The following is a 24,755-nucleotide window of genomic DNA, read 5'->3' as shown; positions in this document are numbered from 1 at the left end:
TTGGGTTCCTGCCTTGGCTTCCCTTAATGATGGACTGTGTGTGACCTGGAAGTACAAGCCAAAGAAACCCTTTCATCCCAAAGTTGCTGTTGATCAGGTTTTTTTTTTTTTTTTTAAATTTATTTTTTAATCATAGAACAGAAAACAAAATAGAACAATAACAATACCAATGAAACACACACACACACACACACACACACACACACACACACACACACACACGAGAAACAAAACCAGCCACTAACTAGCTGGGCACAGTGATGCTAGAGGACTTGGGAGGTTGAGGCTGGAGGATCACAAATTTAAGGCTATTTAGTGAGTTCCTTGCTCAAGAAAAAAGTAAAATGACAAATGGGGTGATTGTGGTGGATGGGGACAGTTAAGAGAGGCTTCATGATTTCAATCCCAAACCAGATCTACATGTGCGACATCACTACTTCAGTCTCTGGATGTCCACAGCTTGGGAGAGTTCTGAAACACAGGCAGGGAGGAATGTGTTCACTCGATGCATTCTTTCTTTAAACTTCCTTGATGGTGAAGTCCTTCTTCTTCTGGGGTAACACTTTAACAAATCTTATAGCACATGCATTGCTCTGTAATTGGAGAAACGTTAGTTTAGGAACACGATCTATTTTCCAGCTACCTTTAGGCTACGCGGGAGCCCTTTGTGGCTTTAATAGCCACAGAGGATCCAGTGAAGTTACACTAGGCAGGCCCATTAGAAACTGCCATAGATAGTTTGCGAGGTTTGTAGGATTTGAGTGGAATTCCTGAACACTTGGCAGGCTATCGAGTTTTGTGTATTTAGCCAAGCTTTATTCGTAGCCACAGCTGAGTTCTTATCAATTCTAGGAAAGTGTTATGTTAGCCAGGTTATCTGTTGCTGGTCTGGGGAGTATTCACACTAAAACCAGAAGAGAAAGTTCTGTTTTGTCCCTGGTCTTATCAGTGCACTCTTGGTACCCAAGGGGCATGATCTTCCGTCCATCATTTATGATAGTGTTTTGTCCTTAATACAAAGATTAGTTTATGGCCAGCCTGGCTACTTATAGATAAAATCATGATCAATGCCTATGAATGGTCTTGGTGTTTTCCTGATGCACAAAAATTGATGAAACATCCAGAAAGATGCACCTCAGCCTTTACTTTATAGCTCCTTGCAATAATAGAGGGACTTAAGTTCGTGAAACATCCCTGTTTGTCAGCTTTCTGTCTGTCATGAGGACAAAAATATCAGAAAATCAATTTATGGAGAATAATCACTTTGCTCATGGTTTTACGAGGTTTCAGCGTTCAGTCAGCCTGTTGCTTTGGGATCATGGCAAGACAGTGAGAGAGCATCATGGTGGAAGGACATGGCAGAGGATGTTGCTAATCTCATGGCATCCAGGAAGTAAAAGAGAGCATCTGGGATGGGATCCATGATACCCTTCAATGCAACCTAACATTCTTCCCTGAGTTCCTTTTTTTTTTTTTCTCTTTCTAAGACAGGATTTCTCTGTGTAAGAGCCCTACTTGTCCTGGAATTCAATTTTTAGGAGTTCCTACATCTTAAAGGTTCCATTGCACTCTAATATCTCCCGAGAACTGAGCCTTCAGGACCATTCCAGACCCAAACTTTATTGAGCTCCTCTCTGTTGGAAACCACCATTTAGCCCTATAGATAGTATTTAATTTTGACCTTACAACTACCCCCAAAGGTAGGTGTTACCATCATTTTATATAAGAGGAGACAGAGCTTAGAGAGATTAAATTATCTGCATAGATTTAAACAGCAAACGATAGGGAAGCAGCTGAGTCCTAGTGTGTCTGGTTTTCAATCCCACACTTTTAATTCTCTGCCTCTTTACTCCCCTAAAAGGGAGACGTACTGGAGATTAGAGCAGTACCCACAACACCAGAATTTGAAGCACTTCAGGTAATTGAGTCAATGACACATCGTTTGCTTTGATAACAAAGACCATAATTTTCGATCCACATCAGCTTAAACTTTATTTCCACCCCGTCTCTCTGGCTTAATTGAAAACAAAAGGCTCTATGATGGGCTGCTTTGTGGCCAAGAAGCTCCTTATTTAGTCATTACTCAAATAGCTGACCGTGTATGGCATTCCCTGGATGTAGCAGGAATCTTAACAGGTCTTATTAATAAAATCAAACCTGAGGCCAGTTATTGGGGTGAATGCTGGAAGATCAGAGAAGCAGAACAAGCCACAGCTTCTTCACCTTGTCAATTCCCCAGCTGATCTTGGTTCCTCAGACTGGAAGCTTCTGTGTCCTCAACCCAATGACTCTCAGCTGAACTGCTGCTCGAAAGCCTGAATGCTTAACCAGCCAAAATGCTTCTAGATCCTGGTCTTCACACCTTATATACCTTTCTGCTTTCTGACATCACTTCCTGTGATTAAAGGTGTGAGTCACCATGCTTGGCTGTATCCTTGAACAGATGGATTTCTGCCTCTGGAATGCTAGGATTAAAGGCGTGTGCTACCACTGCCTATCCTCTATGTTTAATATTGTGGCTGTTCTCTCTCTGATCCCAGATAAGTTTATTAGGGTGCATAATATTTTGGGGAACACAAGACCACCGCACCTGGAAGTAGGAATCTCCTCTCTGATGAGAGGCTAAGAGGCGGCTCTACTTTGTATGTTGCTGGAGGAAAGCTAAGGGGCAACAGCTGAGAATATGTTTCGACACATGTGAGTGGTATGAACCTTGTGCCCCTTAGGAGGTATAAAGCCATGGATGTTCCTGTGGTTCTTATGAAAAAGCTTCCCAAACTTCCAGGGCTCGACACAGGGGACCAGGGCCATCACCAGCAAGAACGAGGATGTTCGAAGCACAGGCATACACAGTGGGGGTCTGCTGTGGGATGTCTTTCTGTATGCTGTGAATAGTATGTGCTGCTCTCATTGGCTGATAAATAAAGCTGTTTGGCCAATGGCAAGGCAGAATAAGGTTAGGCGGTACGTTCCAACTGAAGACAGAGACAAAGAAGAGTGGAGTCAGGGGAGATGCCAGCCTGCTGCCCAAGGAGCAATAAGATGCCAGCACATCAGTAATGCCATGGCCATGTGGCAACATATAGATGAATAGAAATGGGTTAATTTAAAATGAAAGAGCTAGCTAGCAGGAAACCTGAGCCATAGGCCATACAGTTTGTGATTAATATAAGCCTCTGTGTGTTTATTGGGGATTGAGTGACTGCTGAACCATGTGGGACACAAGAAAACTTTCGTCTACAGGAGTCAATGATTATTCTTTTGTTTTGAGGAAGCCTTTCCTTCACAGAACATTTTGAAGAACCACAAAGACACACTTGCCTTTTATTCTAGAATCTGAGGAATAACCCATAAAAGTAGGCTGTCACTGGTACAGAATTTGAAGTAAGTCCCTGTATGCAATCTCTTTTAATTGCCACAGCAGTAGTAGGACAAGTCTTATGGTTTGGAAGCAATCTTGGAGTGATTATTATTCACTGTCCTGGGGCTGAAACTCATTTCGGTCCCAGAAGCCTATTTTTCTCGAGTGTGTGCACTGTAGGAGGGCATTTTGGTTGACCTGCTCTATTGCAGGCATGGTACTGGTTCTTTAAGAAGCACTCCCTGGCTGAGTGTACTGCTGTTTGCCTTAAATCCAGCCTTCACTCAGGAGGAAGAACAGGTGGATTTCTATGAGTTTGGAGACCAGACTGGTCTAAAGAGTGAGACCCCCGTCTCCAAGGAAACCAAAAAGAGCGTGACAAAAATAAACCAAAGAGAAGCCGTCCCTGGTAACACAACTCTTTGACACAAGTCAGATCCTACTGAAAGGATGCAGTCACTTTAGATCCCGATCTGCAGCACAGCTTCAGGTGTGTAGTAGCTCCTCAGCCAGTACTGAATGACACTTTAGTTGCTCCCATGCTTCCCCTACTTGACGGCTTCCACTTGGTTTCCATGCTTGCCCAGCTCATGTGTGATCGTTGTTCTCTCCCCTTTGGTTTTGACTTCATGCTGTAGACGTCCACAATCGAAACGTAGTTTTGCTTTCACATGGAGGAGGCATTGAGGAATCAGTGGTATTCTGAGTAACCATCTTAATAAGATGGATATGGAGACCATATAATGGTAGTCTTTACCTTAACCTCATTCATACGTGTGCCTGAGAAATGTGAATCAGAAAAATAGAGGAGTCTGGCAAAATGTTGAACCAAAGTGTAGCCTGTTTCCCTCACTTGGTAATAGATGAGGAGTAAGTGGTGTCTTTATCTAGATAGATATTTCTGCAGCCCTGGGGGAAGGAGTCACACACACTGTGTTTACAACTGTGCATATTGAATATTTCCTAACAGGAACATCCCCATATGGTAGGCTGGTGATGTGTTACTTGGGGGAGAATCAGGATATTTTTATACTGTGATATTTTAAAGAAATTATCTTTATTTTTAAGTGTTCATCTGGATAGACATGCCAATGAATATTTTAGGTCACATTTTGAGCAAAACGCACAAGTTTTTTTTTTCTTCACACTTTACGTGTGTACACAAGATGACACAATTTAATGGGCTCTTAAAAGACCGAAGCATGAGGAACACAGTGAGATACAAGCTCATAACCAAATCGAAGTGAGTGAGCAGATTGGATTCAACATAAAAGGTCACAGAACTGTGTTTTCTAGGAAGGACCATCTGAAGACAGGGTTGCAGATGTGCTCCAAGGCCCTTTGTGAGAAGCCAGAAGCAGTGAGAGGGACAAATAGCTAGTTTTTACTTAACCTAACAGGGAACTATGGGTTGGCAGGGTTTCACGAATCAGGTCTGTTTATTGAATGACCACAAAGAAAAGCAGGCTCTGATTATCACTCCTAACAGTGACGTATCATGTCCTCTCTCTCTCTCTCTTTCTCTCTCTCTCTCTCTCTCTCTCTCTCTCTCTGAAATCTTGACTTTGGCATACTAAAACCTAGTTCTTTGAGTTCTTCCTTTCCAAGCAGCGAAGGAATTACACGTGAGCTAGATGGGCTGGCAGATTAAGTCTTCAAAGCTATAGGGAAACATGGACCAACAGCCATGTCTCCACTACTAATTGAACGACTTGTATTAAGTTATTCCAAGAGAGCCATTAGCAGGCAAAAAAGAACAGTTTTCACATTTTTTTTTTTTTTTTTTTTTTTTGCCAACAAATGTGGAGCTCAAGAAGTTTCTAGACAGCAGAAAAAGGAAGGTATATCTAATTTATGCATCATGCCCCGTTTTACTTCTGATTTTCATTATGCTGCATCTTAACCATTGAATAGTTGGTAGTTTTATTCGTTAACTCCTCTTTAAGACTCAATTACAATGTGAAAACCTTTCCCCTATAAACCTAAAATTACTAAGAATGTCCCACCCCAATTAAATCACAATATAATTATAACTTAAGCAAACTCTATTTCCTCAACTCTAGGTAGAGATTTCATTGGCTAGAAACAGTGTTTTCTGTACTATTTCTATTTTGTCATCCTGAGCAATCAATTTCCTTAATTTGACCTCCTATGCATAAAACCAGACTACTACAGTCCAAAAGAAGAGAGGGTTTGGAGTAGGAGTCTAACTGCTGTACCCATCCATCTTGCTTGAGGCCTTGCTTATACTCAGAGCTTCAGAATTTCATAGCAATAAGGAAACACATCAGCTCATAGCTGCTACAGAAAACAAAAGTTAGTGTAAATTTTCCACAACTTCCCTTCTTACCCATATCAATAATTTCAACGTATCATCCACCCATTTCATAAGTTCTTCACTCTTTCTTCAGCACCCCCTCCCCTTACAACCTTGCCTACTTTAATGAAAATTTAATCAACTTTCCAATTCCCTCCAAAACCTTAAGTCTGCAAGCCCCAATCTCTCCATAAGAACATATTCCAGGCCAGTCAAGCTTTTAACCTTTCACTTGTATTATTAGGAGAAACAAAAAGACCCACATGAGCTGTACTTAGGAAGTGAGAGCAAGCTGCCTCCATCAGCTTGAGAAGCGGCTTGATGATGGCAGAAAGGTTCCCTCTCCCCCTGTACATAAAGGTAAAGAGAAAGGTTACTGGCAGTTTTCATCTAACATTAGTTATGCTAGGACTTATAAAGAAAAGGCCCAACGCGCAGAGTTAGGCTGAGTAAGAGTGCCAAAACACACTAGATTTTACAGCCAACTGTCCGCAGGAGAGCAGCAGAAGAATTCCAAGCTGACTACTGGTTCCAGCCTACAGAACCACAAAGACTTGCTAGGAAGGGAAAGTCTCTTACAAAACTGAAATAGTTTCTTTCCTTAAATAATGTTAAATTCAACTAAATAGTTGGGCAGTTGTTCACATGAAGCTATAGAAAAAAAAAGAAATAACCAGTTACTATCAACACCAAAGAAATGCACACCAACCAACCACGGACCAAAGGGACTTTGGTATTGTAGTCATAACAGACAGATGTGTGGCTTTAGGAGCAGGGAGTTCCCTGATGGTTAGATGTCAGGGCCATAGAAGGCTTTTGAGACCTGCTATGTCTCTTGTGAGGTCGATGCACCCCGTGTTCCATAACAGGAGTCACAAACACAAGCTTATCGGCTGGCTTGTTAAAACAGCGTGCAATGTGGCTGCCCTGAAAAGGGACTTCCGTCTTGCTGAAAGGGTGTCTTTATTCTGAGGAAACCATACTTGGTGCCATAGACTGAAAACTATGGTCTCAAGAGGAATGCACGAGAAGTTTCCAAAAAATAAAAAAAAAACAGTTCCCTCCAAGATGATACTCAGTTTTGGCTTGTGACCTTAGCAGGAAAGTGGAGAGATGGTGGTCCTTGGGGGCAGGCAGTTCAGAAAGACATCTGCAAAGATTTAGGTTGGGCAGCTTTGGGAAGAGGAAAGATGTTTACAGTTAAGGCCTTTATCTGCGAACAACAGTATATTAATAAACTCTATACCATATTTACAAACGCATTCTCTTGTATTAAAACTAACAGTATTCTGTTCACAGTGCCATTGTTTATACAGGTAGCAATCCCATAATACTCGTGTATTTTGGCATGGGAATCAGTAGCGTTTGGTATTTACAGAAAATGTACACGTGTGAATATAAACAGGTCACTGAATCCGTAAAAGCCAGAAGGGCTAGCGGTGCAAAGGAGTGAACTGTACAGCACCTTCCGCCAGATGGGAGGGGAAACGTGGTTTCGGAAATCACAAGGATGCCAGATCTCTGACTGAAAGTGGTATAGAGCCGATAGCAAAACAATGAACCCCCTCTTCAGGTTTGGGTACACTGAGTAATCTTAGTCCAGAGTTTTAGACCCCTTGTCTGGTGCATGAAATATAAAAGTTAAAAAGATTCATTATTATCTTATAATAATAATTATTATTAAAATAGAAGGTACTTTCTCTCACACTCTCGTTTGTGCTCTGGCTCTGAAGACCAGTCTTGCAGTTTCCAAGTATGCTGGTGTTGTCGCACGGGTCAGCAGTCAGATGGCGAACCCTAAAAATGCTCCGGACTTAGGAGCCGCTGCCAGTCAGCGTGACCAAGGAAGGGCCAGAGGGGGACATGGCAGGAGCACCTCTTTCTTACTCCTGGTCTTTTCGGTTGGGGCAGCTGCCCCAGAATCAGCTCGAGGGACAGACAGGACGAAGCCGAAGCCGAAGCTGCTCATTTCGGCAGCTCATGCTGAGGCGGCAATGGCTTCTGTACACTTGGATCAAGGAAGGGAGGCGGTAAGTGGCAGGCGGGTGGCATTCGAAGCCCAGAGTGGTGGGTTTGTGGCGAGGGCCATCGGATGGCCGTGCTCCTGCAGACCCGGCTGTCTCAGGGCGTGGCGCCTTCCGCCTGCTCCAGGGTCTCCGAGGTGGTGGCCGCAGGGTCCTGGCCGCTGTCCCTGCGTCTGTGCTGCTTGGACAGCAGGCTCGTCCACTGGGCTTTGTTGTGTGCGAGATGGCTTAGCATGTTCTCCGACAGGGTGCTGTTCCCGGTGAACCGGGCCCACTCCCGGAAGAGCGGCTCCACGATGTAAGTCATGAAACCTGTAACATGCAAGGTCACAGGCGAGGTCACCACAAGGGGGTCAGGCCCACCTCCTTCACAGACTGAGACCCACAGGGCACTGGCCCGCAGGGGTAGGTGGGCAAACAAGACAGGGTCACTACCCTTGGTTTGGCGGCTCCCACTTAAACTCTGCAGACTTCAGGCTCCCCGTTCGGGGAAAAGGACCTGAGTACTAACCAAGCCCGCAGCATTCGTGTGGGAAATGGCTTACTTAACACAAGCCAAATGGTCAAAGCTCCTGACTTACGTGACGAACGTTAGCTGTCATTATTTGCAGAGAGGGAGAGAGACAAGCGATAAAGAAAAAGTGTGCAGAATAAGGGAAGGAGACAACAATTGCAGGGATTTAAATCAGAATTCAGAATTCATTCTGCTTACCTGGTAGGGTACTTTTTTTTTTTTTTTTTTTTTTTGGATTATTACTTTTATAGTATTGTCTTGGCTCAATGACATCAGTATGTGTGGCATTTTTTATTTAATTTAATTTAGTTTTTTTTTGAGACAAGGTCTTGCTATGTAGCCTAGGCTGGCCTCTTGCCCCAGCCTCTCCGATGCTGAGGTTATAGGCATGTGCCAGCACGCCCAGCTCTAAACATTCATTGTCCACACGGATTTTTAAAAAACAGTGCTAGCTAGGATCGAACCCAGAACTTAGCTAGGTAAATGCTCTACAACTGAGCACATGCCCAGCCCCTTTGATGTAGATTTTTACCTGCAGAAAGAAATCTGCTTTAGTGACCACAGACCACTGTTTGATGTTAGATTTCCTAGTTTCTCCAAACCCTCTTCCTGACAGGGTCTTGGTTTGTAGCCTTGGCTGGTCTTGAACTCATCATGACCCTCCTGTCTCAACCCCCAGGGTGCTGAGGATACGGGATTCTACACTCTCGTCCAGATAAAGTGTCTGCTCTTTTAATCATCCAACACTCACTATGGTCTGACCCTGTCTTTGTTAATGTGTTTTTCACGTTAAGCATGATCTCTCAAACAAAGATAACTTTCTGTATAGTGTGGAATATTTGGAATTATCATAAACTTGGATTTATTTATTTTTCATTCTACTTCCTTGAAATGGAAGCATGAGGAAAAAGGCAATTTTTTTTGTGTGTGTGTAATAATTTTTCCAGCATCTAACCCTTTGTATTTATAAACACACAAGCTATAGGACAATCTGATGTTTTTATTGGACAAACAGCAGACATCTGGCCTGTGGGGATGCTAGGGAGAAGGAGGCAGCAATGTAGTTATTGTGCATTTCTGAATTATCTTGTGTGAAATATGACTTAAATCTTGTGCCACATCATTGAGATGACCCAAACTTAGGAAAGATTCTTAGGTTGGTGGTTTTGTGTCTGGTTTAACCATCCTAATAAGGCAATTAGAGAGTCAGCAATGAGGATTTATTTCCCTTTGCACTTGCTACTCTTGAATTTAGATATTGGATATTTAAAAAAATTGCAAATGATAGTCTTCTAAAATTCCAAGTGTGAATTTTAGAAAGTGCCGCTTCCTAAGTAGAACAGTTACAGATCCAATGTTTAAAAAAAAAAAAAAAAGAAAAATTCAACCCATTTCCCCCATCGTTACCCTCTGAATTTGTGCTGGTCTTCTGCGGAGACTTTTAACTCTAGGTAGGAAAGGGATTTTCAAGTCTGAGTAAGCATCAGAAGGCCCGAGGAGCTGCTCCCCCAGTGTGCAGCCAGACTCACTTCTCCAGGGATGGGCTGGCTCACTGAACCTGCTTTGGTCCTTCTGGTGTGGCGGAGGGGAAGGGAGGGATGGTGGGACCTTTTTTCTTTTTGTCTTCCTCTAGATTTCATCAATCAGAGATTAATTTGATTTCCTATCTTTTAAAAATGATGGCGAGAGGGGAGGAGTGAAGGAGTGTGGAAGAAGTGCGGAAAGTGCTACTTCCTCTGGGGCTAATAGGAACTCTTTCCGCAGAAAATCAACCCTAAGGTTCGCACTTGGGAATATCTCATTTTGGGTTGGGATAGGGAATAGAGAGGTAGAGACTGCTCTATACACCTTTTCACCACAGAGCCATCTCTTGGGGAGACAGAGCAAAGGAAGGGAATAGTAGATGGCTTAACTATGAAGTGTATGAAAAAGTCTCACGGAAACCCATTTGTTAGCAGTCTAATTTCAAAATACAACTTGGGGGGAGGGGAGAGAGAGAGAGAGAGAGAGAGAGAGAGAGAGAGAGAGAGAGATTGAATGGAATTGCCCTGTATAGGTGGGTACTGCCTCTTTCAGAAGACTTGGGTTGTTAAATGTAAATTTCAGGGCAAGGTGTGGGATTCTGTCCTATGAACTCTTGGTCTGGGAGGCCCCAGAGGTCTCTGAAGCACTGCAGGTTATGGCCACTGCTCATGGTTACCCACCACAACTACATGGTAAGACTCTATTGCTGATGATACCACACAACTTGGAGGTAGAATATAGAGACATCTCAATCTAACTGGGAAACTTCCTCCTTGATGGCTAGCTTTCAGTGTGCCAGAAGATATTATGCAGGTTGCTTTGGAGAAATGAGATTAATGTCTTTACCCAGTGCTGGGCCCTGCATGCTGCAGTACTGACCTGCCAGACAAGATGTGCCTTCTGGCATACCAGTGGCATGAATGTTATGAGCTGACTAATTGCTTTCTGATGGGATGTGGGGCCTGTTCCATAGGAAAGAATTTCTTGTCTGGTATTGCAATCCTAACCAAAAACTCACTGCTACAAAGGTCACAGGCCATAGGGTAGAACTTATTGTTTTGCTAAAAGTTTATGCTGTCAAATTGTCTTCTAAATATTTGTGTTTATACCTGTAGGTCTAGGCTGCTCTTGACCATGGTCAGAGAATCTGCCTTCTGCAGTGGACAACAGTCAGTGGAGAAAGGCATAATTTGTCAAAATGCTAAGAACAAGAGACTCGGGAGTCTAGATGAGAGGGACATCCATATTAGCCCCCTCTGTCATCCCCAGCGGCTCAGGGAGCATTGTGGGATAGGAGACAGAAAGAATGTAAGAATCAGAGGATGGAGGGGGAGTGCTGTGAGATGCTGTCTTCTGGACATGACATGGCTACCCCAAATCATGAACTCAGCAGCCGTGGATACCCACACAAGATCTACACAAAGTCAAGTCAGGGAAAATCCGTGCAGAGATGGGATGGATGACCTTTAGGCCCTCCTTGTACCAACTTGCTTTTGGCAGCGCATAGTTTCTGGGACAGGGAGAATATATATATATATTTATTTATTTATTAAGGATGTAACCACTGGTAGGTTCTCCCATGTTCCTGTGCATGGTTCCACATCCATGCGCATATGGGTAGCACCAATTGAACTTGGGTTATAAAAAAAATAGAAAATATGAAGTTGGTATGTGTGTGTTGGGGGGGCCTCTGGGCAGAGTTGGAGGGGGGACATAAGGGGTAGATATGATCATATGTCATTGCGTGCATGTATGGAATTATCAAAACTAGAGAAAAATAAAAGGTTACACTAAGCTTCTTCTCCATTTGTCAACACAATAGCCGTAAACAACAGCAACAGCAACACCAGGAACATGAGAAGAGACACTGAAGTCTGGGGGTTCAGAGGAGAGAAAACAGCTCCGTTGTAGAGGATGCAGGGGAAGAAGGGGGTGGGTGTGGACTAGAGCTCCCAGCATCCACTAGAGTCCTTTATCTGCTTAGCTCTTTTCCAATTTAGTCAGGCTTACCTTGTCCACACTTCCTGACCTGCGCCTGTAAGAGCTGGCAGATGTGTAGCAAGCAGGGAGAGATTTATGAACTGAGTGTTGTCTTCTAGTCATTTTCACCCTTCTCTTTATTATTGTTATTCTGATGTAGTAGCCATAGGAGTTCCCTTTTCATTCAATACCCACTCCATTTTAGAGGCAGTATCCATGGCAACCACATATTACTAGGCTGAAAACCAGGGCATATGATGAGACAAAATATCAGGACAACAACAGGACAGAACTCTGGGATCAGCCCCGCCTTCCAGATCTAGGCTGGATGCTTAATAGTGTAAAGGTTTCTGTTTGGGAAATGTGTGACTCAGAGTGGTATGATCAGTAAGCTGGCAAGAGTCTTTCTATGTAGAATTTAATATAGGGAGTCTCAGAATTAGGAACCATCTCTAGAGCACCTCATACCTAAAGCATAAAGCAGGGCTGGACTCAAGGAAGCTGAGGCTGCATCTCTACTGTTCTGAGTTGCCTTTTGCTCTGGGTTCTTGTTCTCTCTCTCTCTTTCTCTCTCTCTCTCTGTGTCTCTCTCTGTCTTTCTCTCTTTCTGTCTCTCTCTTTCTGTCTCCCTCTGTCTCTCTCTGTCTTTCTCTCTCTGTGTCTCTCTCTTTCTGTCTCCCTCTGTCTCTCTGTCTCTGTCTGTCTGTCTGTCTCTCGCTCTCTTTCTCTCTCTGTCTGTCTGTCTCTGTCTGTCTGTCTGTCTCTCCTCTCTCCATGACTGTCAGCGGAACATTCTAACATGCCCTCATTTTCTTCATTGTCAGCCGATCTTTGCAGACGCCCCTTTCCTTCCCAATGCCAAGGCATTAAGCTTCGAGACTTGCAACCCAACGAACACAATGTCCTGTGTGGAGTCTGTGGGAACAGGTGCCGAGCTGCGAACACTAGACGTCAAGGATGGAGTTTGCTAGGGAAAAGAGCTGCAGTTTTGTTCGGTTTCAGCGGAGGCACTGCTAGGAAAAGGAAGGCTAGCCTTACAGAGATGGAATTAGTGGTATTAGATGCAGAACAAAATCATTGCCTTCACTAAAGTGAGGAAAGTAAAATTCTGCCCACGGTTTGCATGAAGATCTCATGTGAGATGTGATTAGATAAAGTAATAGTCATCCGGCATGTGTTGAAAACATACTGAACAGTTTAGCACACTTGACACTTGAAAGGGAGTACAGTTTGATGAGAATGTGACTAAAATCGTCTGGCCACAAGGGGACAGCAGGGCTCCAGGATCTTAGGCCTAGGGACTAGGCCCTTGGAAGTAATTGTGGATAAAGGTTAAGGACTCACACTAAGGCACTGACATGGGATGGGTACCCTGAAGAACCTGTGAATGGCTAGTACAATTTGACTTGGCGTCTATTCTTTGTATACATGGTGTGTTTTCATGTGCAGGTGGGTACACAGGTATGTGTGCATGCAGGTGGAAGCCAGAAGTCAAAGATGGGTGTCTTTATCAGCTGCTCTCTCCTTTATTACTATTATTTATTTTTGGGGTGTGTGTGTGCATGTGTATACATGTGTGTGTGTGTTTGCATATGTGTTCATGTGTTCTGCATGTACATGCATGTGTGTGCGCATATGTTTCCATTTGTGTGGGTGCATGTGTGTGTGTGTATTAGTGTGCATATGTGTGCATGTATATATGCATGTGTACATGTGTTTTGTATCTGTGTGCATGTGTTTACATGTGTGGGTAGTTATGTGCATGTATATGTGCATATGTGTGCACATGTGCATGTGTACATGTGTGTGCATCTTTGTGCATCATGTGTGTATGCGTGCCCGTGTGTGTGTGTGTGTGTGTGTGTGTGTGTGTGTGTGTGTGTGTCTGTGTAAGCCAGAGGTAAATTGGGTGTTTTTCCAAGATTGCCCTCCACCTTTATTTTTTAAATTAGTCTTTAAAAATTAAAGAAATATTGTTTCATTTTAATTTACATGTGTGTGTATGTGTGTCTGTATCTGGGTATTGGCACGTGAGTGCATGTGCCCACAGCGGTAGTTAGGAGCCACTGGACATGGGTGCTAACAACCAAACTCGGGTGCTCTGCAAGGGCCGTCTCATGCTCTCCACTACTGAACCATTCATCCAGCCACTATTTTTTGAGGCAGGGTCTCAGCCAACCTGAAGCTCATTAATTCAGCCAGGATGGCTGGACAGTGAGCTTCAGGAATCATTTTGTCTTTGATATTCTCCATGTCTGGCTTCTGTGCCTGGCTTCTGATGTAGGCTCTGGGATCAGAACTTAGGTCTTCATGCTTATCTACCTGAGAGGCAGGCGTATTGCTCACTGAGCCATCTCCCCACCATTCCTCCTTGTCTTTTGAGACAGGGTCTCTTAGTGAATCTGGAGTTTGCCTGGCAAACCCTTTGCTGACCAAGTCCTTGCTCCAGCCCACGGATTCTGTTCTTTTTGGAGTGCTAGGGATGGATCCATGGCCTTGCACATTGTAGGCAAGTGTTGTACCTCTGGGCTACCTTTCTGAGCTCTGGGATTTTGAGACTGGGTCTTACTATGCAGCTCAGTCTGGCTTTGAATTTGCTATTAGTCTATCCTGGACTGATGATCTTCATTATCCCAAGTGCTTGGATTATAGGTATGTACTATAAGGCTGCTCTTGATTCTTATTCTATCCTAAATCACAAGTTTAATACTATAACTTAGTAGTAAGTTAGTCAAGGGTCTGTAACAGACCCATACCTTAATGGTTCTAATTTCTCAATTTAGAATTATCTAAATGATCAGTCATGATCAAAGTCTTTGCTTGGCCCAACCATTTAGATCTCTGGAAGGCTGTGTTGTTGTGGTTGTTGTTATTATTATTATTATTATTATTATTATTATTATTATTATTTTGTGACTCCTGGTAGAGGTGCCAAGCTATTAATTTTAAATAAACACATAATTCAACTCACCTATTTGTATACTAGGGATTGAATCTTTCTGTTGATTGCAAAGAGGACTGATTTCCAGTTCAAATTTCTGTTCAAGGTCACCTAAGAAGAAAGAAGAAACACATGGCAATGCAGAGTTCACAGAATGTTCATCAACAATTATTCTGGGGGAGGGGGTCACTGTTTCTTCCCTTGGAATCACCATGAACCCTTTAGGACCACTGGCTCTTGGAGCTTGTCTAAGAGAAGTAAAGACAACAGGGCATCAATGATCATTAACAATGGCTCATTTGAGCAGGTGTACTCTGAGATCAGGACAAACTTTAAAAAACTGCATCTATTTACTCTCTCTCTCTCTCTCTCTCTGTGTGTGTGTGTGTGTGTGTGTGTGTGTGTGTGTGTGTGTGTGTGTATGAGCATGTGTGTGTGCATGGTGCATGAATGGAGGAGGCAGGACACAACCATTACAAGGAGACTCTCTCCTTTCACTCTGTCAAGTCTGAGGATCGAACTTGAATTGTCAGGCTTGGTGGCAGGCGCCTTCACCATTTTCCTGGATGGAAATGCTTTCTGCACAGTCCATTCTGGGAACTCCTTGAAGTGTGTCCCACACATGAGGAACTAAAATTTTAATATCTTTTTACATGATAATTAAATTAAAATTTAGCTAGTCCCATGAGCCTCAGAGACTGCATATTAGAAAGTGGGGAGCAGCCTGTGTCCTTCAAAACCCAGCTCAACCCCCACCATCTTCAGCGGTGAAACCTCCATGACAGGTCTCTTCCATTACATGTCTTCTTGTGAGATTGTTTCATTCTTCTTTTTTTTAAGATTTATTTATTTATTATGTATACAGTGTTCTGCCTGCATGTATGCCTGCAGGCCAGAAGAGGGCGCCAGATCTCATTACAGATGGTTGTGAGCCACCATGTGGTTGCTGGGAATTGAACTCAGGACCTCTGGAAGAGCAGCCAGTGCTCTTAACCTCTGAGCCATCTCTCCAGCCCCTCCCGTTTCATTCTTTTTCTTACTCAAGACAAGTATGGAACACTTGTATTCTTCAGGAATTCTATTAATCAGTGTAGAAAGTAGAAAGATGAAAAAGCAAACAGTCTCTCTTCTCCAGCAATGTTGCTGCTAAGCAGTTGGGAGGTAGAGAATGTAAACCAGCTACATCCCTTTGTTGCAATTGTAACATCCCCTGTGTGGAATTATTCATAGAAGAGTAAGTTTTACTGAGGATTAGACAGAGCTAGAGGTGGCTGCTCTATAAAAACTTTTTGAAAAACTAGGCTAATTGTGGAGCTATCAATCCATGTTCATGATTGTAAAGAAATTCTCCTTTCTTAAAAGGTTGAGGGCCAGAGAGTTGGGGAATCCTACTCTCTGTCCCGAGGAGCTGAGACTTTTCTAATTCATAGGCTACCGTTGTCCTCTCCCCCATGTCTGAAACCTGAATTTAATTTTTTCTTTGTTTAACATAATGTATTATAGCCATGATACTTTTCCTAGTTGGGCATAGTGGCCTACGCTCGCAACCCCGGCATTCTAGAACCTGAGGCAAAAGGATTGTGACTGTGAGGTCAGCCTCTGTCACATATCAAGACCTCAGCTTACAACAACATCGACAAACACCATGGCGAGGATAACAGCAAAAGAGACAATTATCTGGAACTGCTGAGAGATTGAAGCCTGACAATCAGGGGCAGGGTGAGATGAGTTGGCCTGAGTCCAAATCCTGAACTGAAATCCAGAATAGAATCAGTCAAGATGATGGAAGTCATTCCTCTAAAGTTCAAAAACATTCAATATGGAAGAAGGATTGTTAGGACGAGCAGAGTCTAGACTTCTCAAGACAGACGGGACTTCTACTGAAGGATGACAAGGTCATTAGCTGGAAAGGAGCTGGCCTTTGTCTGCCAGGAAATAGGCAGTGTGTGTGAAAGGTCCTCTGTAGTGACTGCAGGGGCAAACGAACGTTCTAGGTCTTCCCATATTATTGCGCTGCATGCAAACATCTGACTAGGGCCAGTTTTTGCCAAGAAACATTATAGGTCATCTTGTTGGTTGGTGCCATTATCCTCGTAGTGAACAGCTTTGGTTCAGAACTTCATGTCTGCACAAATGATAGGACCCTTGCTTCGAGTCTACATAAAGTGTCAGATGAGCAAATGAAAGGTTTAAACCACAGTGGACACCAACCACAGCACATGACGGGATAAAAAGCAAGTGGGATGGAGAAGAACCTTGATTTCCCACACTGTAGTCCTAGCCTTCTCTCCCACTGCTATTTCAATCATTTATATATCACACAGAGAAGGAAGCACTCATCCTACTAACTCTAAAACCTCTGCTCCAACTTCATCATGTTTCGTTTGTTCTGACCTCAGTGGAGACTTGATGTCTTGGTCAACTAGAGCTGAGTCTTTAACTTCTAATGACTCATGCCGAACACAGGTGAAATTCCAGAGTCACAGGAGTTACATGAGCACTTTTCCTCCCAGAGCGTGACCGTGAGCACTGGCCCCATGTGAACTCCATCCTCCTTTGTCTTCTGTCTTTGGAACCATCACGATGTCATTGACACATCTGTCAGTGGACATTTTCCCCAAAGGCTCACAGTTGCTGATTGACCGCCCCACGGAGCTGGTATGTGGGACACTTGAAGCTTTATTTGTTCTCAGCCTCTTAAACCTGATCCTGTCACTAGTGTGAGGGCAGTGCTGATGCCCAAACAAACATCCTGGATGTTGAAACCTGGCCTGAAGAAACAAGGCTGTGTTTAAAGGCCCGCATCCCACCCAATGTTGAGATTCTGCTTGTTAATTTACTGCCTGCCTTTTGAAGGCAGGCAATCTTTGAAAAATTATGTCCTACCTTAGGGCCATTTGTCTTTTCACAGAAAAATGCACATTTGTTATTGTTGAGACTATATTCAAACGGCTTAACTCAATTCTTGGCTAGCTTTGATCTATTTCACTGGAAACTTTAAGAGCCCGAGAAAAAGGCATAAAAAAGGCCCCCAATCCTTCTCTCAGAATGGAAGACATTGACCTCCCAAACAGTGCTTCTTAGCCTTTAGGCTGTGCTCAGCTCATTAAAACGAAGGTCAGGGCAAAAATCGAACTGTCCACCATACATACATACACACATGCTACATGTATGTATGTATGTATGTATGTATATAGCTGTGTGTATCTTGCTTTCATTCATTGTCTTGTATCTTGTTATTTCCATAGTAATTCAGTGATATTTATCTAAATTTTCTTCCCCACAAAAGGATTGGATGGTTCACAAGAGAGTTAAAGAAAAGGTTAGGGTAATTGGAGTTATTGAAAGAACAAATGTCACGACAGATTGTCCATTCCTGTTTTATTAGGATGACGGCCCAACACGGGGAGGGGAAGGACCTTGGCCATGGGGTCTACTGACCTTGCCTGTAGAATTCTTCACAGACCCGTTCACTCCACTGCTTGCTGGTCTCCCAGATTCGACAAGGGTTGCAAATGTCAGCACACTTCAGGGCGATCTGAGAATGAACAGGGCGGGGAGAGAAAGTCAGGGTGTGTCTCTTCAGTTGTGAACGTGCCCCAAGCCAAAGGGGTTTCCAGGTCTGCCTGTCTGTCTCAGGGAACCAAGACCATATGTACAGAGGGCCTCCCCCAACATGTCTCCTCAGGAAACAACTGTACAAAACTCTTCATTCCGAGCTCCCATTTTATAGCAGTGAGGGGAGACGAGCCGCCCTCTAAGGACACAGAGCTTCCTGGAGAAGACTTTGGGCGGACAGGCCAATGAAAGCCCTGGTCAAGTTCCATCTGCTGGTATGCCCCTCTGAGGCAGGTCACTGCAGGGATCTGGCCAGACTCAAGTATGATCATTTGGAAGTCACTCACATGTCGACACTCTCCATACATCTCTTAAACTGTGTTTGCATTGGGTTAGTGTGACATGCCTGGGTTAGTGTTGGTAAGCTCAGACTGCCAGCCAAGGTACTAAGCCATATTAAACCCAGTAGTCTTGTGTTTGCCCAGTGAAGTCAGGGCTTCTTGGGTTGCCATACATGGCTCTGGATCTGAGGTATCTGTCAGGTTTTTCAGAAATGATGATCTTAGGAGGGTTACCTTGAATTCCCAGACAAGTAGGTTCTTCTGACTAACAACCAAAAGAGGTCGCTGCCAGGAGACCTGCTCACTAGCAATGTTCATTGCTTTGACACAGTTCCTTTTATCGGGGTGGATGGGAGTGTTGGGTCTGGGAGAGCCTTGGATGACACGGAGGTATAAATCCAGTTGTTTTCTTTGGTTAGTGGGGGCACCAGGAGATGTGTTGGCTGTAACACAAATCTTAAATGGTCTTATTAATAAAAATCCCAGAGCCAGATATTGGGATGAAAGCTGTAAGATCAGAGAAGCAGAACAGCCAGCCACAAGTTATTACCTCTATGAAATCCTCAGTCTAGAGAGAGTGAATTTCTGTTTCCTCAGGCCTCTCTGTCCAGACATCACTTCCTGGGATTAAAGCCATGTGTGCTTCCCAGTACTGAGATTAAGGGTGGGTGCCTAGATTGCCTGGCTGTGTTTCCAGTGTGGCCTTGAATTCACAGAGATCCGAAAGGATCTGTCTCCCCAGTGATAGGATTAAGGGTGTGTGCCACCATTGTCTGATCTCTACATCTAATCTAGTGGCTGGCTCTGTCCTCTGGATCCTCTAGCAAGTTTATTAGAGTACACAATATATCATTACAGTGTAGTGGGTAGCCATTCCAGCATTGGCCTGGAAGTTCCAACCCCCATTGAGGCTTCAGTAATGGTCAAGCCCACAAGATGGGGCTGAGGGAGGAAGCTGAAGACCCAGGATCAAAAGGAGAGGCCTCTCTTGGTTCCAGGACCCTGGACGCTGGAGGTAGACTGAGCAGAGTTCTCCAGAGAACACCTCCGGACTGTGCCATACCTTTGCCATACCCTGCAACCTATCCCTTCATTTGTAAGCTACCCCACAAAATAAACCTCCCTTTTAACTACGTGGAGTGGCCTTAATAATTTTACTAATATTACAGTTGGCATAGGTCAGGGGCAGAGGTCCTTTTAAGGATTTTTAAGATTCTTTTGCATTATCAAGACATTGTTTTGCAGTGCAGGGTCAAATATTTCAGTTGCAAGTTGTCTGAGTCCCTTAAGTCAACATTTGGCTCATCTCTGAGCACTTGGGCATGAGTCTTTAAGCACTTAGGTAATAGAACACTGGTTTAGAAAGAGGCTGGGGGTGTAGTCCCACAGCTGGAAGTTGGATATTTCCTGGTATGGATGGAGTATTTGGGGAGCTACAATGTGAAGGCCTGGAACAAAATGGGGACTACGGTTCCACCTCTGGTTAAAGTTGGTCTGGAGAGATAAGGACGGGAAGATGAGAGAAAACATAAAGAAGGCTCTGGTTTGGATACTCGGTCAAACTTCCAGTTCTGTGGTCCACTGTGGCCTTCTTCTTGTGTCCTAAAGGCTTCTTGCCATGGAGGAAAGCAGAAAGGGTGGGCTGGATCGAATTCAACGATTTGATTCAATTCAGTTTATATGTTTGTATCTGAAGAACCATACACCTCTCCTGAGCAAGAGCTTAGGTTAAGGAAAAGGAAGGCAAAGCCGATCTGGAACAGGCTCGGGTGAAGGAAAGCTAAGGGCATCTCAGGATTTGGTGGCACTGTGATTAGCGTAACATCCTCTCAAATAACAGAAGTGATCCTTTTAGTAGCACAGGTGTCATACTGATCAACTTTCTGCCAAGTCCCAGAACATGGTAAATGCTTGAGATGTGGGTAGCACAGGGGTAGAGCCCTTCCTGTGGAATTCTTGGTAAAGGCTGTCCCTCCTGGGTGTGATTGCCAGCACTGTTTGTTGTTGTTGTTGTTGTTGTTGTTGTTGTTGTTTGTATAGTAGTAACTATCTACACAAGGGTGTGGCAATTTGAATGAGAATGGCCCCCTTAGGGTCATATATCTGAATGCTTGGTTTCTTGTGGTGGAATTGCTTGGGAAGGACGAGGAGGTGTGGCCTTGTTGGAGGAAATGTGTCACTTCAGATGGGTTTTGAGGTTTCAAAAGCCCAATTATCCCTCTTTCTCTCTCTCTGCCTTGTTGTTGTCTCAACATGGAAACTCTCAGCTACTGCTCCAGCACCATGCTTGTGCATGTTGCCAGGCTCCCTGCCACAACTATCATGGACTCACCCTCCAAAGTGGTAATCAAATCTCCTGTGAAATGTTTCCTTCCATAAGTTTCCTTGGTCGTTAGTATCCCTTTACAAGCAGTAGAAGAATAACTAAGGGTTGTACACTTACTGAAACATGGAAACTTCCATGGTGGTTACTGTGTGATGAGGTAGTTACCAAACAAGGAAAAACCAGATTTTCCACTCCCTGACACCCTGATTTGGCTGGTTTGGAAAACACTTAACAGCTGCATCTCTTTCTAAGCTTTTAATAAAGTAGGTCACTACTCCAGCTTTACCATGCATTATAGCTCCTTCTCAAATGTGCTAAAACCATCGATTGCATCCCGAAGTGTTTTCCCTTTGCCAGGCTGGTGGCTTTTGGTGCTTACCTGAAGCATAAAGTGTCTGTCCTGTACACTCTCCAGTCTCAAGTCTTTATTATGGAGGTGAGCTTTCAAGCGGGTGAGGAACTCATTCTGTCTGTTGATGTCTGTGGCCAAGATCAGGGAGCCCAGCTGCTGTTCAATATCCTGTCTGCATCCACAAGAACAAAAGAGAACCACACACTCACAAAGCAAATCCCACTCAAATACAATGCAACCCTAGTTTTATGCTGCCCTTTTATTTTACTTTTATTATAAAAATAAAATGTTATTTATAACAAAATAATCTGGAAACCATCTAATTTCCAAGCAATAGTGAATAAACACATCTATTTGGATACATTATTGACAAACAGTCATCAACACAATAACTTTAAGTAACACATTGGATCATGTAGAAGAAAGTCTTTATAGCAATGAGCACTGTTAGGATAGAAACTGTAATACAAGCCAGATGTGGTGACCAGTGCCTGTAATCTCCTCACTTGAGAGACTGAGGCAAGTTTGATTCAAGTTTGAAGTCAGCCTGGGTTTACAGAGTAAGATCCTGCCATAAAACAATCTAACGAGAAGGGATGGAGAGATGCTCAGTGGTAAGGTCACTTGCTGCACTTGCAGAGGACCTGAGTTTAGATCCCAGCACCCACATTGGATGGCTCACAAGTGCCTGTAACTCCAGCTCCAGTTAATATGTCCTCTTCTGGCCTTGGAGGGGACCTGAATGTCTATGGGGGTATGTACAGACAAACAGGCAGACATACAAAAACCAAACCAAACCAAACCCCCAAAACAGAAAAACAAAAACCTGAAAAGAACAGCACAGGAAACCTGAACACATATCTTGCATTTTGTTCAAATATGGCTGTACTAAAAATACTGAAAGGAAATACAGCTGCTAGGTTACCATTGATTATTCCTCACTGATGGGGTCAATAGTACTTTTTGTTTTTCTTCTTTGAACTATATGAACCTGTTCGTGTTCTGTCTACTGTTTCGTTCTCCAAACATGACAACTTCACTGTGGTTCAAATGAGTCCTTTTTCTCAGCTTTCCTTAGTCTCTGCATTGAACATATCTGGCTTTCAAAGGTCAGAAAAATAACTTTCAAGTACTTCCTTGAGGGTAGAAAAACTAATTAGGTGAATATAACCTTTGCTATGAAGTCTCTTCACAATTATTATCATGTAATAATTAGTCTTCCAGCAGCAGCACTTTATAACACAGTGTCTCCCAAAGACACGGTGACACAGAAATAAATGGTATTTTTACTGCAATGCAGAGGAGTGCGTGGGAGTCTGAGGACCCTAACTAGAGCAGCAGGAAGGATTAGAGGGATTGTTTTGGGAAAAGGCTGGTCACACTGGGTTCTTGGTTCCTTCTTTCCCATTTATCCTCTCATTACTGTCTTTTCCTGCCCTCCCTCCCTCCTTTCTGTATTTTTTTTTGGGGGGGGCTGGTTTTATTTCCAGAGGGTTAGAAAGTTATCAAGAGTTCAGTTCCTTCTACAAGTTGAACATTCCCTCCAGAGCTGTGTGAAATGGTATCAGAGGTCCAGGAAAAAACTTACAAGCCAAGAGCATGCTGCCTATCCTATGGCCCGACACCTCTCAGCCCAGAACAAATTGCCTGTCTGTTGTGGAATATTACTTTAACTATGTATGTAAAGGTGTGTTACATTTGTTTATGTTGTGGAATAGTACTTTAACTATGTAAAGGTGCGCTACATTTGTTTATGCTGCATTTGTTTAACTATGTAAAGATGTGTTGCATTTGTTTTACCTTGCCTGCCTAAGGCACCTGATTGGTCTAATGAAAAGCTGAATGTCCAATTGCTAGGCAGGAGAGGGACAGGCAGGACTGGCAGACAGAAAGTACAAGTAGGAGGAGGAATCTAGGCTCAGGAGAAGAGAGAATAGGGAGAAAGAAAGGGAGATGCCCAAGGCCAGCCAGCCACAGAAGAAGGAAAAGTAGGACACACAGAATGAAAGGTAAAAAGCCCTGAGGCAAACTGTAGATGAAGAGAAGAAATAGGTTAAAGTAAGTTATAAGAGCTAGTGGGACAAGCATAAGATAAGGCCAAGCATTTATAACTAATAATAAGTCTCCATGTCGTGATTTTGTGGCAGGTGGCTAAGAAAGCCTGTTAAACCTGTCCTATGGCATACTGCCTGCCCTATGGCATACACACCACTCTGACCTGGAGCTCAAGCTCCCACATGTTCTTAAGATACTGACAAGGGTTGACTTTTGCCGCTCACTTAACTCACTTGGGTCTTGCATGTTTTCATGGAAGAGATCAGAGTTAGTGGTGGCTTTGTAGAAGAGTGTATTGACTAAGTTGGGGCCATGAGGAAAATGAGTAAGATTCAGGATTGACGAAGAGTGGACAATGAGAATTAATATTATCTGCTTAAAATGCAAAAGACAGCTGGGCGTGGTGGTGTACTCCTTTAATTCTAGCACTTGGGAAGCAGAGGCAGGAGGATCTTTGAGTTCAAGGCCAGTTTGGTCTATAGAGTGAGTTCCAGGACAGCCAGGGCTACAAAGAGAAACCCTGTCTTAGAAAAAAAAAAAAAAGAAAAACAAACAAAAAAACAAACAAAAAACTCCATGACATTAAGCAAATCAATGACCAAAAAATGACTGAGGTAAATTCAATTAACAAGTCTATTTAATTAATTAATTAATTTTTTGGAGTGGAATTTTTCCTTTGTAGCCCAGGCTGCCCTCAGCCTTCACAGTGGTAGAAATATAGGCATGAGTTTCCCACAGCTTAACAAAGCATCTCCAACCCCAACTTTCCCCCGAGATTGCCAACGGCAATGCACACATTGCTGGGCCAGTCCTTAATCTAGCCTGCAAATTCCTATGTTCTTTCTTGACAAATATTTATTCTTTGTATCTAAATGAAAGATGGTTTTGCTAACATAAGGAACGAGAATTTGGCAGGACAGAGCCTTGTGGCTGGAGAGTGTGAAAGTGGAGAGCTGCATATCATCCTCCTCCACCCCCCCACCCCTGACTTTTAGGTAATAGACCATCTGAGACCCTTTCAAAGTGCGCAGGGAGGTTCTGGTTTGGGGGTTGTGGTACCTGACACCGAATCTCTTGCTGGACAATTAAGGGAGGGCAGAAAACCCAGCAGCTGGCTCCCTGCTACTGACACAGGGGTCCCCAGCATGCCCTGGAGAACGTGACTTATCTTTCCTGCATACACATCAGTCTGTTTCATCTCCACAGCACTTACGTCATTTCCTTTGGCAAGTGAGCAAGGAGCCTTGATTCCCGAAGCATGCCAATTGTAGATCGCCAGTGGTGATTCTCCAGGACAGACATATTCTAGAAAGAAGGAAAACAAGAGCTGTAAAGGAGACAAGGGCTAGATAGTGATCTTTCACAGCTGAGCACACCTTGGGGTGAGCCAATATTTTCTTTCCAGCTAGAGTCCTTCCAGAAAAAAACAAAAACAAAAACAAATAAAAGGGCCATGGCTCTG

The 24,755-nt window shown here is 43.6% G+C and overlaps 1 protein-coding gene across 2 annotated transcripts in view; it reads right to left on the bottom strand.

The window, feature by feature from the left end:
• Positions 1-4,399: 4,399 nt before the first annotated feature.
• Positions 4,400-24,755, bottom strand: part of Pde7b (phosphodiesterase 7B) — a 309,660-nt gene continuing 289,304 nt past the window's right edge. For both annotated transcript variants that reach the window (XM_036168952.1, XM_036168953.1), the window contains 5 exons: positions 24,507-24,598; positions 21,266-21,410; positions 18,103-18,199; positions 14,692-14,772; positions 4,400-8,014 (listed from right to left, as the gene is read on the bottom strand). In XM_036168952.1, the coding sequence (XP_036024845.1) occupies positions 7,800-8,014; positions 14,692-14,772; positions 18,103-18,199; positions 21,266-21,410; positions 24,507-24,598 (630 nt within the window). In that variant the 3' untranslated portion in view covers positions 4,400-7,799. The remainder of the gene's footprint in view (positions 8,015-14,691; positions 14,773-18,102; positions 18,200-21,265; positions 21,411-24,506; positions 24,599-24,755) is intronic.

Source organism: Onychomys torridus, chromosome 19 (assembly GCF_903995425.1).
Source record: "Onychomys torridus chromosome 19, mOncTor1.1, whole genome shotgun sequence".
Lineage (NCBI taxonomy): Eukaryota > Metazoa > Chordata > Mammalia > Rodentia > Cricetidae > Onychomys > Onychomys torridus.
The sequence above is the reverse complement of the archived record's forward strand: the minus strand, read 5'-3'. Positions and strand labels throughout refer to the sequence as shown.